Source organism: Dendrobates tinctorius, unplaced genomic scaffold (assembly GCF_039654945.1).
Source record: "Dendrobates tinctorius isolate UK_male_01 unplaced genomic scaffold, ASM3965494v1 ptg000160l, whole genome shotgun sequence".
NCBI classification, from domain to species: Eukaryota; Metazoa; Chordata; class Amphibia; order Anura; family Dendrobatidae; genus Dendrobates; species Dendrobates tinctorius.
Window position 1 is genome coordinate 14,955,015 of NW_027361827.1, and position 17,494 is coordinate 14,972,508.

Below are 17,494 nucleotides of genomic sequence, written 5' to 3' on the forward strand. Positions count from 1 at the left end.
GGAGTCCTCATGTGTTTTTTTTAATAAACTCTATGCAGGCTTTCATGTCTTGCACTGAGGAGAGGCTTTCGTCGAGCCACTCTGTCATAAAGGCCCAACTGGTGGAGGCTGGAGTGATAGTTGACATTGTGGAACTTTCTCCCATCTCCCTACTGCATCTGTGGATCTCAGCCACAGTGATCTTGGGGTTCTACTTTACCTCTCTCACCAAGACTCTTCACACTTTTTATCTTTTCAGGGTGCAGTTGGGCCCAAATGGTTCTGTAAACTGTGGCCTCTGTTCACAAAGGATGCATTAAAGTTAGCACTGGGCAGCCCCCCTATATGGTGTTACTAAGAGGCTGTGAACCAGATGCTCTGCATTCCCTGTGTGAACATTGCCACATACAGATTATTTTTTTGCACTGGTGTGCCACACGGCCAATCCCTGATTGTAAGCTGGCTGTTTCATTAGGTATTATTGCACCTGTGCAGTTGCCATTTTACTTGGGTCCACTGCACCTTGTTAGGGCATTTGTATAGAGGCCTGTTTATACAAGTAAGCATCTCTGCCTGTTTTGTTCTTTCCTCTTTCTGTGGTTTTCATGTTAGAGTAGGACTGGCAAGTGTAAGGAACTCTTCACCTATGATTGCTCAGTTTGGCTGGATCTGGGAAGACTTCTGGTGGTCCCAAACTTCTTCCATTTAAGAATTATGGAGGCCACTGTGCTCTTAGGAACCTTGAGTACTGCAGAAATTCTTTTGCAACGTAGGCCAGCCTTGCCACAATTCTGTCTCTGAGCTCCTTGGCCAGTTCTTTTGACCTCTTGATTCTCATTTGGTCTGACATGCACTGTGAGGTCTTATATAGACAGGTGTGTGCCTTTTCCAAATCAAGTCCTATCAATGAAGGAGTAGCACCATCTCAAGGAGGATCATAAGGAAATGGACAGCATGTGACTTAAATATGAGTGTCTGAGCAAAGGGTCTGACTACTTATGACCATGTGATATTTTAGTTTTAATAAATTTGCAAAAATTTCTATATTTGATTTTTTCAGTCAAGATGGGGTGCAGAGTGTACATTAATAAGAAAAAAAAATGAACTTTTTTTTTGCATTTTTGGGGTCTGAATACTTTCTGTACTAATTATATATATTTAGTTTTGCATAGTTTAAGAGATTGTGATTACAGAGTTAATTGACCACAGAAGATCGCTGTGGCTTATTTCACTTACTCCTGCACAGATTAGAAGCACTCCCCCCTTCATATTAAAAGGTGCAGGTTTTTGTTAGCAGTGCGAGGGGGCAGAGGGAAGGCAAGTAGAATTGTTTTTTTTTTTTTTTTTGTGTGCAGCGTGATGGGAGCCCAGGATGGTGGCCATGTATACCAGGATGGGGATGGTGGCGAGAGGGGGATGTATAACAGGATGGGGGATATTACCCCTATAGCAGTGTCTGCTCTCTCTAAAACCTGTGTGTGTCCTATAGTCCAGAAAATAAGGCACTCACCTCTGGCAAACTGAATTGCCAGTGTTAGTCTTGTACTGCCTGGTGTAAAGTCGAGGAGTCGGTTGTTGGTAGAGGCGTTTGGAGTGATCTGTGACAGTTGCTTGGCGTTTCGGGCTGTGTAAAAATCCTAATCCTCTCCCATTTTATTTTCTTTCCTTTTCTCCCCAATGCACCTCTGTGTTTGTGCGTGCATATTTGTATATTCGGTAGTTAAGTTATCCCTGCACGTCCTCCCTCATTAGTCTGATTTGTGAATCTACATACACTATTCCTCCCCAGTCCCTGGGTAGAGGAGTGGACATCTATACAGGTGCATATCACAAAATTAGAACACCAAAAAGTTAATTAATTTCAGTTCTTCAATACAAAAAGTGAAACTCATTATATAGGGTCATTACAAACAGAGTGATCTATTTCAAGTGATTGTTTCTGTTAATGCTGATGAATATTACTTACAGCCAATGAAGACCCAAAAGTCCTTATCTCAGTAAATTAGAATACTTTATAGCACCAGCTTGAAAAAAATTATTTTAAAATCCAAAATGTTGGCCTACTGAAATGTATGCTCAGTAAATGCACTCAATACTTAGTTGGGGCTGCTTTGGCATCAATTACTGCATCAATGCGGCGTGGCAGGGATCAGCCTGTGGCACCTCAAGCAGCTTGGATTGTCTGTCTCTCCACTCTTCCTCCAGGCTCTGGGACCTTGATTTCCAAGGTCTAGTGTGAAGTATTCACAATCAATGATGGTTTCAGGAGCCATGTCATGTGATGGTGAAGGTCCACTGAGTTTTACGAAGACAAAAGTCAGCACAGCCGTCTACCAGGAAATTTTAGAGCACTTCATGCTTCCCTCTGCCCACAAGCTTTTTAGAGATGGAAATTTCATTCTCCAGCAGTTCTTAGCACCTGTCCACACTGCCAAAAGTACCAATACCTGGTTTAAAAACAACAGAATCACTGTGCATGATTGGCCAGCAAACTAACCCGACCTTAACCCCAGAGAGAATCTATGGGGTATTGTAAAGAGGAAGATGAGAGACACCAGACCCAACAATGCAGACGAGCTGAAGGCTGCTATCAAAGCAACCTGGGCTTCCATAACTCCTCAGCAGTGTCACAGGCTGATTTCCTCCATGCCACGCATCACACATTTCAGTAGGCCAACATTTCGGATTTTAAAATTATATTTTCAAGCTGGTGTTATAAAGCATTATAATTTACTGAGATAATGACTTTTGGGTTTTCATTGGCTGTAAGTTCATCAACATTAATAGAAATAAAGACTTGAAATAGATCACTCAGTTTGTAAAGGCTATATAACATGAGTTTCACTTTTTGCATTGAAGAACTGAAATAAATTAACTTTTTGATGATATTCTAATTTTGTGAGATGCACCTGTATATAGGGACGATTCATGAGTTCAGCAAGGTACATGGCCGCAGTGTCTTCACCATCAGAAGTAATCTGGAAAGCATGAATAGCTAGGGTGCCTCTAGTGTTAGGGACAGGGAAGGAGTCCCTGGCCCTGGGTATTCTGACAACAGAGTTGTGACATTTAAGGTGTCCATACATTCAATTGTAACTGTTTGTCTTCCTGCCCTCCTCATAAAGAGGTCTAGAAGAACCAGGAAAGTAAAAGGTGTATTACATATTTGCTGGTCATTTAATTGCCTGTTTACACAGATTCTGCTTTAGATGTGCACTGACCAATGTGTAATAAATTGCTCGTGTGCATAGATTGCCACTGTACTCAGCATCGTGATCCTGTCTACACAGGAAGATATGCCCTGAAAATGATGATCTTTTGAGCAAACTAAAAGATCAGTTCATGCCACTGTTTAGACTGCATAATTATCATGAACAAATGGGTCCTAGAAGCTTGAAGGACTCCCGTTAAATGCCAGATCGAGTGGGTTTTCAAGCGCCCACCAGTAAGTGATTTTCACTGGCGTCTAGATTCTCAACAGCTTTATGCAATGAATCATGCTTTATAAATAAGACTTTAAATTGATATTTCCATCTCCAAGATCATATCCCAATATAAAGTAGGTGTAATAATTATATTAGCAAATACCTCCAATTAGCAATTTAGTATTAGTGAAAAAGCGTAATGTTCACCGTCACTGCAAGCTCTAGATAACAGCTACTTAGTAGGACAGAGAGGGAAACACCTATCCACGGATCTTAAAGCCCCCGTTACACACTGCGATATCACTAGCAATATCGCTGTAAAGTCACCGATTTTGTGACGTTGCAGCGATATTGCTAGCGATATCGCTGCATGTGATACTTACCTCCGACCGCTCCCCCGCTGCTCATCGTTCGTCGCGCGAGAACTCCCTGGACCATTCCTCGTCGGCCACTTCGTGCTGGGCTTCCTGTGGCGCCAACGAGCGACGCGTGGAGCCGGGCGGGAGGATGCAGGATCGCCTCATCTGACAGGTAAGTAGCGATCCCCGTCCCCAGCGATGTCGCTGGCGAGATCTGCCTGTGTGGCAGCTCACTAGCGACCACCTAGCGATGCACCAGCGATCATGACCGCGTCATATCGCTAGTCGGGATCGCTGGTTCATCGCTAGGTGTAACGGTACCCTAAGGGTATGTGCACACGTTTCAGATTAGGCTACTTTCACATTAGCGTCTTTGTGCGCTGCGCATCGTGCGCAAGTAGAAACGCATGCAAAAACGCATCATGCGTTTTTGCATGCGTTTATGCGCATTCATTCTCTAGATGTCAAACCAGTGTCTACACATGTTTACTCGTAAAATGCATGCGTACGCAAACGTATGCATGTCCATGCGCACGCCTATGTCCCACAGACTGTAATGCGTTTTGACGCCTTTGGACGGACCCAAAAATGCAACAGGTTGCGTCTGGCACGTCTAGACGCACACCTTGAAAAAACGCATGCGCAAGAAAACGCAGACGAATGCAGGCAAACGCAAGACCATGCGTACGCCATGTTTTAAATTAAACATTGTTCATTAATAAACATCGGCGTTGCTATTATTTATCTATCTATATCTATCCCTATATAAAAAAAGCACAGCAGCACCCTGTAAATGCCAACACATATAATGTCAATGGACTTCCAAACGCTCTGTCCCTCAGCAAGATGTACTTACAAAAGCAATGGTTCTTAGCGCATGATTTGGCCAATTCATGTGTGCCCGTCAACCGCGGCAAGGTGACACTTCTCTGATGGGTCCTGTCTGAACCCTACCATATATGCCACTTTCAGGTTAAAAAAAAACCTTTATCAAGGACAAACATGTCTCTCCTGGGCTGCAAGCCTACAAGTGAATGGGCTAGTAGAGCTGGATGAGAACACCTGCAGGTTAACGGGAGGAGTGCAAGGATCAAGCAGAGGGAGTCACACCCCCCCTATATTTAGCTATACAAAAAAACCTGACCAGCACATTCCAAGTGTGAATAGGTGCAAGCTGCAGTGACTGCAAAACATATATAAGTACATGTAAGTACATCTTGCTGAGGGACAGAGTATTTGGAAGTTTTTATTTCCATTGACATTATATGTCTTGGCATTCACAGGGTGCTGCTGTGCTTTTTTTATATATGATTTGCAGTCACTGCGGCTTGCACCTATTCACACTTGGTATAGCTATACAAAAAAACCTGACCAGCACATTCCATGTTCCAAATTATTATGCAAATGATATTTTTCTCTGATTTACCTAAGTGGTCGGTGCAAATGACAGTCAGTCTAATAAAAGTCATCACCGCTTAGAGTATACATCGAATTTTATTGATAAAACCTCCTAATTATAACAGTATAATCTCCAAAATGAATAAAAACTCAAAATGCACTGTTCCAAATTATTAGGCACAGTAGAATTTCTAAACATTTGATATGTTTTAAAGAACTGAAAATGTTCATTTGTGGAATTTGCAGCATTAGGAGGTCACATTCACCGAACAAAAAAAGCTATTTAACTCCAAAACATCCTAACAGGCCAAGTTACATGTTAACATAGGAACCCTTCTTTGACATCACCTTCACAATTCTTGAATCCATTGAACTTGGGAGTTTTTGGAGAGTTTCTGCTTGTATTTCTTTGCATGAAGTCAGAATAGCCTCCCAGAGCTGCAGTTTTAATGTGAACTGCCTCCCACCCTCATAGATCTTTTGCTTGATGATACTCTAAAGGTTCTCTATAGGGTTGAGGTCAGGGGAAGATGGTGGCCACACCATGAGTTCATCTCCTTTTATGCCTATAGCAGTCAATGACTCAGAGGTATTCCTTGCAACATGAGATGGTGCATTGTCATGCATGAAGATGATTTTGCTCCTGAAGGCACATTTCTGCTTTTTATACCATGGAAGAAAGTTGTCAGTCAGAAACTCTATATACTTTGCAGAGGTCATTTTCACACCTTCAGGAACCTTAAAGGGCCCTGCCAGCTGTTTCCCCATGATTCCAACCCAAAACATGACTCCTCCACCTCCTTGCTGACGTCGCAGTCTTGTTGGGATATGGTGGCCATCCACCAACCATCCACTACTCCACCCATCTGGACTATCCAGGGTTGCGCGACACTCATCAATAAACAAGAATGTTTGAAAATTATTCATCAGGTATGTCTGGGCCCACTGCAACCGTTTCTGATTGTGAGCACTGCTTAGGGGTGGCTGAATAGTAGATTTATGCACCACAGCAAGCCTTTGAAGGATCCTACACCTTGAGGTTCGAGGGACTCCAGAGGCACCAGCAGCTTCACATATCCGTTTGCTGGTTTGTAATGGCTTTTTAGCAACTGCTCTCTTAATCCGATGAACTTGCCTGGCAGAAACCTTCCTCATTCTGCCTTTATCAGCACGAACACGTCTGTGCTCAGAATCAGCTACAAATTTCTTAACAGTATGATGATCACGCATAAGTTTTAGGGAAATATCTAATGTTTTTATCCCTTGACTAAGGCATTGCACTATTTGATGCTTTTCAGCAGCAGAGAGATACTTTTTCTTTCCTATGTTACTTGAAAACTCTGGCCTGCTTAATAGTGTGGAACATCCAGTTTTCCTTTTATTGGGCTCACATGGCAAACTAATTATCACAGGTACCTGAGATTGATTTCAGTGATCTAAAGAACCCTGAGACACAATACCATCAATGGGTTTCATTGAAAAAAATAAAATAAATAATACAATGTGACACTTAAAACCAATTTGCATAATAATTTGGAACATGGTGTATATCTATCCCTAGATATAGCAAAAGATAAATATATCCATAGACATCTATCTTTTGATATATCTATGGATAAATATAGATAGATAAATAATAGCAACGCCGATGTTTATTACTGAACAATGTGTTGAAATTTATAAAAAAACAAAAAAAAACAAAAAAAAAAACAAAACACACACAGTAAAGAAAATGGCGTGGGCTCCCGTGCAATTTTCTGCGCCGGGGGGGGGGGGAAAGTCGACGGCCAATATTTGTAGCCTGGGTAGGGGTTAATATCCATGGATCTTCCCAGGCTATATCAGCCCGCAGCTGTCTGCATAGCCTTTACTGGACCCCCCCCCCAAAAAAAAAAAGACGTGGGGTCCCCCTATATTTTATAGCCAGAAAGGCTATGCAGACAGCTGCGGGCTGATATTCATAGCCTAGGAAGGGCCATGGATATTGTCCCCCCACTGGCTACAAATACCAGCCCGCAGGTGCTCATGAAATGGCGCATCTGTACGATGCACCAATTCTGGCACTTATCCCCTCTCTTCCCAATGCCGTGCAGCGGTGGCATATGGGGTAATAAGGGGATAATGTCACCTTGCTATCCATTATTAATCTAAGTAATAAAGGGTTAAAAAAAAAAACACATAAGAATAAAGAATTTTAATTAAATAAAACACAACACTTTTTTCATAATTGTTATTACACGCCTAGCCACTCGAAGCCCTCGATCACCTGCAAAAAAAAAACAAAAAAAACAATATAATCTCTGTCTGACATAATCCCATTAATAACGATTGTTGTGGGACAATCTCCCCTATAGCGCTTTCACATCAGCAGATGTGTTCACTCTATAGGCCTCCGACAACACACTGAAAGGAGATAAGCCTCTCCCTTTACAGCACTACAGAGTGAGAAAATTCTCACTCTGTAGTGAAGCAAAGTGACAGGTGAACTCCGATGACCTGTCGGCAGGGGCATCATACAATGCGGAGGATTATCTCTGTCATTTATCTCTGGAGCCCCTGGAGAGCAGTTGCATCAGCTGATGGGACAGCTCTCCACGGGAGATTGTCGTGGGACAATCGTATTAATTGGATTATGTCGGACAGGGAGTATAGTGTTTGTTATTTTTTTTTCAGGTGATCAATGGCTTCGAGGATTAGCAGTATATGGTAACTATGTACTATATGTGTGTGTATGTTTTTTTTTTTTACATTCAACACATTAGCCGGATGATGGGACTACTACAGTCCCATCATTGGCTAATCTGTCAATCACTGTCACTGTAGCAGGTATAGCCCGATGGGACTTGTAGTCCCTTCGGACGATGCCTGCATACACACACCCACGCACAGCCCGCAGACCCCCCCCAGCCCGCAGACACCCCCCCCCGTACAGCCCCGCAGACACCCCCCCATACACAGTCACCACCCACACTCTTCCTTCCTGCCTATCTGCAGCGTTTCATCCGCAGCAAAACCACAGATCTTTTTTAGACCTGCTGTTTTGCTGCGGAAGTGACCGACTCAATGCAAGTCAATGGGTGCAGAAACGCTGCAGATCCGCACAAAGAATTGATATGCTGCGGAAAATAAAACGCTGCGAATCTGCGCGTTTTTTTCCGCAGCGTGTGCACAGCGTTTTTGGATTTCCCATTGACTTACATTGTGTGCACAACGCACTGCGGATTTGATGCAATTCCGCGCGTCCAAAAACGCAGCGGAAATGCATCAAAAACCGCAACGTGTGCACATACCCTAAACACTCCCCAATGCAGGTAGAAAGGGAAACACATTGCGAGAATCATGTTATAATCCAGGTAAGAAAAAAAAAAAATCGCATCACTCAATACAAAATAAGCATGACATTGCCAAAATGGGCAGATGAAACACTACTATTATATTATTATATAGTTCTCTTGATAACCAATGTTGCTTATCACATGTGCAGAGAATTGCAGTAGCTCAGGTATCCATGGTTACGACCACTCATATAGTGACAGTTAGTTGCTACTGGTCATACCCATGGATAACTACATTTCTATCTGAAGGTATTTGCTAATATTATTACATCTACTTGCTGTGGCTCAGGCAATACATGTTCACATCACATTATATCCTCATCAGTCCCTCAATTTGAGCTGATGTCTGAAGCTTTGAAAAGTGGGAACTGCAGGTTTGCGCCAGGGCCACCATCTTTAATGAAGTAGACAGAGTCACTCTATGGCCGGGGTTACACTTGCAAGAAACTCACACGAGTCTCGCGTCTCAATACCCGGCACTGCCACTGGCACTCGGCCCGGAGCGCTCAGCTGCATAGAAATACATGCAGCCGCACACTCTGGTCTGAGTGCCAGCGGCAGTGCCGGGTATTGAGACACGAGACTCGTGAGAGTTTCTCGCAAGTGTGACCCTGGCCTATGCTTGGAAATCATTTTCTGAAGTATCCAGATATGCGAGGCAGGTTTCGACTTCATTTGGTGACCGCCCAAGTAGCCAGATACTGTTGAAAAGGACTAGAATACACAACGTGATGTGTACATAACCTTATCTGGCTAAACAACAAAATGATGGGATGTTAACATTTCAGATGCCTACACCTTCACCACCACCATTCACAACACTCCCAGGGTAAAGACGGGAGGCTCCCACACACATTAGATGGCCTGACATTAATTTAATGTGTATGGCCAGCTGTATTATAAAAAACCCTCAAGTTGCATATCTACGAGTTAAAATCTTCCCACCAACCCAAAAACCTACAATACAGATAGATCCTTTCCACTCTTAAAATTGTACCATTTAACAGATGGACAATCTAAAAACAGAATAAATAGTTATGAAAAGGATACGTAAAATGAGGTGTCTATATTTAACATAAGTCAGACAGAAAGGGCACAATACTAGAGACACTCCTCTAGTACACTTTTTGGATCCTTTGGCCATCAGAGCCTCAGGAATTGTCATGGCCCATGCAGACAGGAGAGCTAATCACAGTTGACACAAATTAAATGGAGGTACTATGATGCTCTGAGCAGTTTCCTCCACCACATCCCTCTATACAAATAGGATAAGGGGATTGTGAAGGCCAGCAAAGCTGTGAAAGCTCACTGTCATTTTCCAGGAAGAGTTCCATAATGCCCCTTTCACACATCCATGTCTCCGGTAAGTGTGGTGACAGTTTTCACATGTACCGGAGACACGTGGGTGTTATGAATGGGTCACCGAGGAAGATGCCAAGAACAGGCTAAGCCACCAGTAGACCAGAGAGCTTGGTAACTAAGCGGATTGCAGACCCCTGATCCTAGCTGCACATCTAGCAGTAGCCGTGGAGCGTTCCTACGATGCCCTAGACGCTTCGTCACAGCCGGTGGACTAACTAAGCCTAAAAACAGAAAGATGAAATCTAAACTGCCCCAGAGCAGATGCCCAAAGGAATAGACAGCCCCCAAATATATATCGTCGGTGAGACAAGATGAGACACAAACACAGGCAGAGAACAGACTGAGCAAACGGTGGGGCCCAAGCTGTCTAGACAGGACAGAAAAAGATACTATCTGCAATCACGCACAAAACCCTGAAAAAGTCCAACACTTATGGTATACAAGAAAACCTGAGATCACACGATCTCACCCCCGCTAGATCAGCACTCTGGTATAAACTGGCAGCAAGCAAAAAGATACTAACATAACAGGGGACTGAACAAGCTGAAACATATGATGCAGGGCCCAGCGCTGCCCCCAGCAGGGAGCACGCTGAACCCTAACAGCATAACGGAAAGCAAAAAAAAAAAACAACACTACCAGATTAAATGCAAAGGATTAGCAAAAGAATCACTTAGCTGAACATGCAGATCAGGCAGGGGACAAAAGAGCTCCAAATGCACACAGAGGAAAAAAAATCACCAGCAACCTTAAAGAGCAGCCAGCTCCATTATATGCTCCCAGCCAGCAATCCCAGATTGCCAATTATCATCAGGTGGAGAACCTCCATCCACCTGGCCAGCTCCACTACTCTCCGTAACCACCAGAGGGAGCTTCGGCTCAGAAATCTGAGCAAGGGAGTTCACAACACGTGGGTCTGTGCACATGTCAGAGTGTTTCCAGGGACACTGTCCGTGGGCAAAACATGCTGACATGTCCCACACATGTGCACACGGTGAACACACATTGATGTCCTCAGTGTGTTATGCATCAGCTCCGGGGAAGAAGCGCTACAGTAAGCGCTGTTCCCCGGTGGCAGGTGCTGAAAACTGTTTTCATTCTACCCTGCTCTGAGGCTCTGGAATTCTCTTCCTGAGGAAGTGGTGATGGCCAACTCACTGAATGAATTTAAGAAAGGAATGGATGCTTTTCTTGTGAGTAACAGTATAGAAGGTTACGAATAACAGAATATTATAGGTAGATGGTTGACCCAGCTTAGAGGAAGGAATTTTTTTCCCTATGGAGAAAATTGGCTTCTACTCTGTGGGTTTTTTGCCTTCCCCAGGATCAACAATGCAGAACAGCTGCACTAAAAATAGGCTGAACTAGATGGACATAAGGTCTTCCTTCAGCCTTCAAAACTATGTTACTATGCTCTGCCAGCGAGCAGAGAAGAATGATAAGCGTTATATTAAAGTCTGAATAACAGAAGGGGGGGCTTTTGGGACTCTTACCCCCATTAAACCTACACCTGCTGCCGCTAATAACAGTGACAGTAGGTGTGGATGATAGGAGTATTCCACAGCCCCCACCTGCTATCGTTTGGACTTTAATATAACACTCATCATTCTCCTCTGCGCACCGGCAGAGCAGGGGAGAATGATGAAAGCCGGTCACAGCTCCTGCCACCGGGGGCTGTCTGTGTCGTACTGATGCAGCACACGTAGTATACACACAGACATCTCCAGTACCGTTTTTTCCGGTATTGGAAATAAACGGAAGTGTGAAAGAGGCCTAACATACACTGCTCAAAAAAATAAAGAGAACACTAAATACCACATCCTAGATATCACTGAATGAAATATTCCAGTTATAAATCTTTATTCATTACATAGTGGAACGCATTGAGAATGATAAAACATAAAAATGATCAATGTAAATCAAAATTAATATTCCATGGAGGTCTGGATTTGGAAAGATACTCAAAATCCAAGTGGAAAATTAAATTACAGGCTGATCCAACTTCAGTGGAAATTCCTCAAGACAAGGAAATGATGCTCAGTAGTGTGTGGCCTCCACATGCCTGTACAACCTTCTTTCAATGCGTGGACATGGTCCTGATGAGGCAGCGGGTGTTCTCCTGAGTGATCTCCTCCCAGACCTGGATTAAAGCAATAGGCAACTCCTGGACAGCCTGTGGTGCACAGTGGCATTGGTGGATGGAACGAGTCATGATGTCCCAGATGTGCTCGATTGGATTCAATTTTGGGGAAAGGGCAGGCCAATCCATAGCATCAATGACTTCATCATGCAGGAACTGTTGACACACTACAGCCACCTCAAGTTTAGCATTGTCATGCATCATAAGGAACCCAGAGCACCTGCATGTGGTTTCAAAAGGGGTCTTAGGATCTCATCCTGGTGCCTAATGCAGCCAAGGTATTTCTGGTTAGCACATGGAGGGCTGTGGTGAAGAGTACAGGGCGTCAATGTCAAATCTGCCAAACACTGTGTTCTCTGGCAAATGCCAATCGTCCTGCACAGTGTTGGGCTGTGAGCACAAACCCCATCTGTGGACATCAGGCACTCAGGCCATCCTCATGGAGTCGGTTTCTAACCGTTTGTGCAGACATGCACTTTTGTGGCCTGCTGGAGGTCATTTTGCAGGCTCTGGCAGTGCTCCTCCTGTTTCTCCTTGCACAAAGGCTGAGGTAGCGGTCCTGCTGCTGGGTTGTTGCCCTCCTACAGCCCCCCTCCGCGTCTCTTGGTATACTGGCCTGTCTCCTGGTAGTGTCTCCAGCCTCTGGACACTACGCTGACAGACATAGCAAACCTTGCCACAGCTCGCAGTGATGTGCCATTCTGGATGAGCTTCACTACCTGAGTCACTTGTGTGGGTTGTAGAGTCCGTCTCATGCTACCACAAGTGTGAAAGCACAACCAACATTCAAAAGTGACCAAAACATCAGCCAGAAAGCATTGGTACTGAGATGTGGTCTGAGGTCCCCACCTGCAGAACCACTCCTTTGAGTATGTCTTGATAATTGCCAATAATTTCCATCTGTTGTCTATTCCATTAGCACAACAGCATGTGAAATTGATTGCCAATCAGTGTCGCTTCCTAAGTGGACAGTTTGATTTCACAGAAGTTTGATTTATTTGGAGTTATATTCTGTTGCTTAAGTGTTGCCTTTATTTTTTGAGCAGTGTAGTACAATTGCACTGTTGTGGAAAAGTGTCTTTGTGCAATGAGAGGGGGAAAAAAAAAAAAAAGTTATCAGACACTGGAACTGTTTGGGTATGTTCCCACAGTCAGTAAACGCTGCGGGTTGGACATACATACACAGCGTCCAACTTGCAGCGGCCAGATGTTAGTGGACATGGGATTTCTTGAAATCCCATCCACTGCTCTATGTGTCCAGACGCCCGCGGCTTACCTGCAGAGACGGACATGCGGCGCGTCTTTCCCGATCGCAGCAGGTCTATTTATCTTGCGGAGACACGAGTACCGTTACATTTTGCGATGCACCAGCGATCCCAACAACGATATGACCTGATCAGGATTGCTGCTGCATTGATAAATGGTCGCTAGTGAGCTGCCAAACAGGCAGATCTCACCAGCGATGTAGCAGCGGTCGGCAGTCGTTACTTACCTGTCACACGCAGCTCTGAAGACATCTTCCGCCCGCGTCCATGTGTCGCTCGTCGGCACTAGCAGGAAGCCGGCGATGAGAAATGGACCAGGACGATCTTGCGCGATCAGCGATATCCAGCGGGGGGCCGGGTCGCAGGTACGTGTCACATGTAGAGATCGCTAGCGATATCGCTGTTGCGTCACAAAATCGGTGACGCTTTAGCGATATCGCTAGTGATCTCGCTATGTGTGAAGGGGGCTTTACACAATGAAGGGGTCTCACAGAGATGACTAGCTAATCCAAAAGTTGCTAACTCACCTACTAACAAAAGCTGACCTTGAATTTACAACGTAGCTCCTTGAGACAGAAACGGCAGTCAGAATGGTTTTTGGAAAGCTGTCCAAAAGTATACAGTTACCATCCACGATTTTGGAATAAGCTTGATAACTCAAGAATGATTCACAGGACATGGTGGAAATTTCATCTAAATTCATTACCAATATATCACTTAATGATCCAAGTAGTCCTTAGGGTGCATCTGCAAACTTGCAGTTGTCTTTGCTCTCTCATTTTCTTGTCATACTCTATTCCCCCCCCCCCCCCAAACCCTATGATGCCACAACTTAGAGAGGCATATAACTTATCTCCTACTAAAAAAAAAAAAAAAAAAATAGAAGAGGATGGTAACTTTAGATAGGAATGTAAGCTTTCTATGACCTTAGCTATAATTATTGTACATTCATACAAATGCAAAATATTGCTATGCAAAATTCTCCATTGCATGACAGTTTTCATAAATGATCAGCATGTTTGCCGCCCCATTTTTTTTTTTAGTACAGATATGTAAAGATGCAGGAAATGGCTAATACTGCTACCGACTCCGTTTACCACATAAAGAGCATAAGAATCCAAAAGTACAACATACATGTCCATAACAAGTCAACGCAATGATCAATGACACACTGCTCTCACCTGTAATTGAACTGTTTATCACAGAAGCTGCACTGGAGAAGATTCACTCCTGGATCATCCTGGTGATTTAGAAACTCGGAGTACGTCAATAGTAGTTCACATCGGTCACATTTGTGTACCATTCCGGCAAGGTTTTCGCTCCCATCTACTCTTTCCATTGCATTAGCATTCTCCAATCCAACTATGGTGGAATAGATAGTAGGCTTGAGTGGTTCTTCTTGTAACCTCAAATCATTCAAAGGTCCTGAACCATCAGGAGTATCAGCATCATCACATAAATTAATGCAAATATCTGCGGCTTCATCATCGGCTTCTTCTGAGGAACCATCGTTGTGAATTGTAATAGGCACCTGTCTGGTATAGCCAGGGTTCCTATAGGAGTTTTCTGGACTGTCAACCACAGGACTTTCTCTCCCCAACCGTCCAGGCTTTGAAAGTTGTGTTCGCATATAGTATCCAGGCTTTCGAACAACATATGTTTCTTTATAAAACGTCGGCCTTTTTTGTATCTTTGTTTTGTCTTTTATTGAAGTCATGGTTTCCATCAGTCTTCTTTCCCCTTTATAAAGACTGTTATTAATCTGAAGGTTATCCTGTCGGATTCTCTCTCGTCTTGGTTGGCTCTCAATTTCTCTCAGTGCCAAATCTTGATTTGGCACATTATAATCATCATCATCTGGGACGCAGATTTCTTCCTTTGGACTACTGTTATGTGGACTGCTGGATACATTGACCACTTGAACTGTGAGCGGGAGACTAACTTGCAACAGCTGGGCAGCCTGCATAAAGTCTTGTACATGACAAGTAGGGATTTTGTAGGTGTATACAAAATCTAGAAGATGACTAAAACCCTCCAAGCTCACATTGTCCAAAACCAAAAACTGCTGCTGCTCATTTCTGCTTAGTGCTGCATAGAAATACTCACTACACGCTGAAAGAACATTTTTATGGGCAAGAAAAATTTTACCCTCAACCATCAAGGAAACGTCACAAAAAAGGCCCATAGATTTTTGTTCATTCAATTTCTGGAGAATAGACCACCCATGTGCTTCTGGAGACATAGGATCCATGCTGTTTGTGCAATTTGAAAAGGACAAGTTAAAAGTACCGTCACTCAGTTAAAAATTGAGGCACTAAACCTACAAAAAAAAACAGAAAACATTTTTAGACATTTTTCTTATAAAATATATATTGATGTTTGTGTATGTATGTTTTTCTACACATTTCTTTGCCATCATAGGTTTCTAGAGAAACATTCAGATCGAGACATGCACTGAAAGATCACTTTATTAGAGACATTGTCACGGGGTTACCGCAACACAGAGGAGCCAGAAGACCGCAGCGTCTAATTGCTCCTATTCCTGCCCCGAGAAGAAGCAGTTCACCTTTTTAAATGGTGTTTATTTCTTTTGGCAGAACAGGGGTTAATCGGCCATGCTGGGAGCTCGGTTAGCCAATCCTATCCCCATAATAATCTGGGTCCTGATTGAGACACCGTCAGAGCTAGCTTATGCTGCATGGCTTGGAGAAGAGGTGTTTTGGTGTTATACGAGAAGGAGTTATCTGTGACTGTTGCATGGGTTTGTAAGTGTGATAATTCCCTTCTCTCCTCTTACTTTGGTTTTCCCCATCCTCCACTCCCTGGTGCATACTTCTGTTATATGTGAGTGAATATTTGTATTTCTGGTATTTTCAATTTACCTTGTTTGTGTTGCCTTGTTAGTTGGGTTGGTGTACTGTGGTGCACAGCAGGTCCCCTCTTCCCTGGGTGGGGGAAGAGTACAGACAGATGGCTGATTCAGAAGATAAGGCAAGGGTGGAGGCCCCGGCATCTTCACCTTCAAAAGTATCCTGGAGAATAGGGCGAGCTAGGGCTCCCCCTAGTGTTAGGGCCAGGGAAGGAGCCCCTGGTCCCAGGTCACCCGACAGCTGAGTTGTGACAGACACTCAGAGTAACATGTTGCACCTTCTTTGGCCTTCCGCAACAATTTGTCATTACATAAGATTTTGTTAGCTGTTGAAGTCATTCAGTAGGAATGTTGACCTATTCTACCTCATTTCAGAGATATCGATAAAGGATTAAGATCTGGGGACTGTAAAGGCCACCACAGGGGGAATACTCACTGTCATGTTATTGGAACCAGACCACAATTTCATGCCAAGAAAATATTCTACATGCAATTACTCTATCGACTCTATCGAGTCTGAACAAACACCCAGCAGGAGGGTTTTATAGATTCATGCAGCATGTACAAATTTCTGAAGCTGCCATCACGGACATACATAGAAATTTGAATTGGATGCACTGCACTCCCAGGTGCCATTGGGTTCTCACTTTAGCGGGAGGCCCCAATGGAGGGTAACAGAGGGCTCTTACCCTGGTTATTAATCACTGAAAATGCCATGGTCGTTGTTGGCCCACAGGAGTCTAAGGTGTAAAATAGGGTGTACACACCAGCTTTGGAGTTGGTTCAGCATGTGAAACCACTTTGTATACCGTAGATCCTTCCAACTTATATGAAATGGGAGGATGCCAGCCTGATGGTTTTCAGCACCGGGCCCCGAGAGAGGTCACGTAGACTGCTGCCACATGGCAGAGCTCCACTGCCTCCCATAAGCATGGTTTAAAACAGAAATCTGAATTTCTTTCACCAAGCAATATTTTGCCACTGCTTATCAATCTAAATTTTGTTTCCTTTTGCCCATTGGACGCTATCCTTCCTGTCTCCCTTGACCAGCTCTGCTAAGGAACGATGAATTGTTAGTTGGAGCACCAGTGCTGTACTCAGCAGCAATTTGTTTGACAGTGTACCGCCTGTGTTAAAACAATTGTGGACATCCTCCTGACCCCTTTTATGAGGGTTAATTACATACACATTATCCCCTTTTTGTTGGATGTTAAGTCTGTGATCTCATAATTCTCGGTATATGCTCAACATCTCAAGACTACCAGTAAACGAATTACAGGCCTCATGTAATTTAGCACCGATAACCAGGCATCTTTCTAAGTCACTGAATTTTTAGTACTTTTAAACAGATAGTTATTAATA

General features: G+C 43.7%; 1 protein-coding gene across 1 annotated transcript in view; it reads right to left on the minus strand.

The window, feature by feature from the left end:
* Positions 1 to 17,494, minus strand: part of LOC141052431 (uncharacterized) — a 60,246-nt gene that overhangs the window by 24,450 nt on the left and 18,302 nt on the right. The window contains exon 2 of the mRNA XM_073549661.1: positions 14,445 to 15,583. Coding sequence (XP_073405762.1) covers positions 14,445 to 15,514 — 1,070 coding nt within the window. The 5' untranslated portion in view covers positions 15,515 to 15,583. The remainder of the gene's footprint in view (positions 1 to 14,444; positions 15,584 to 17,494) is intronic.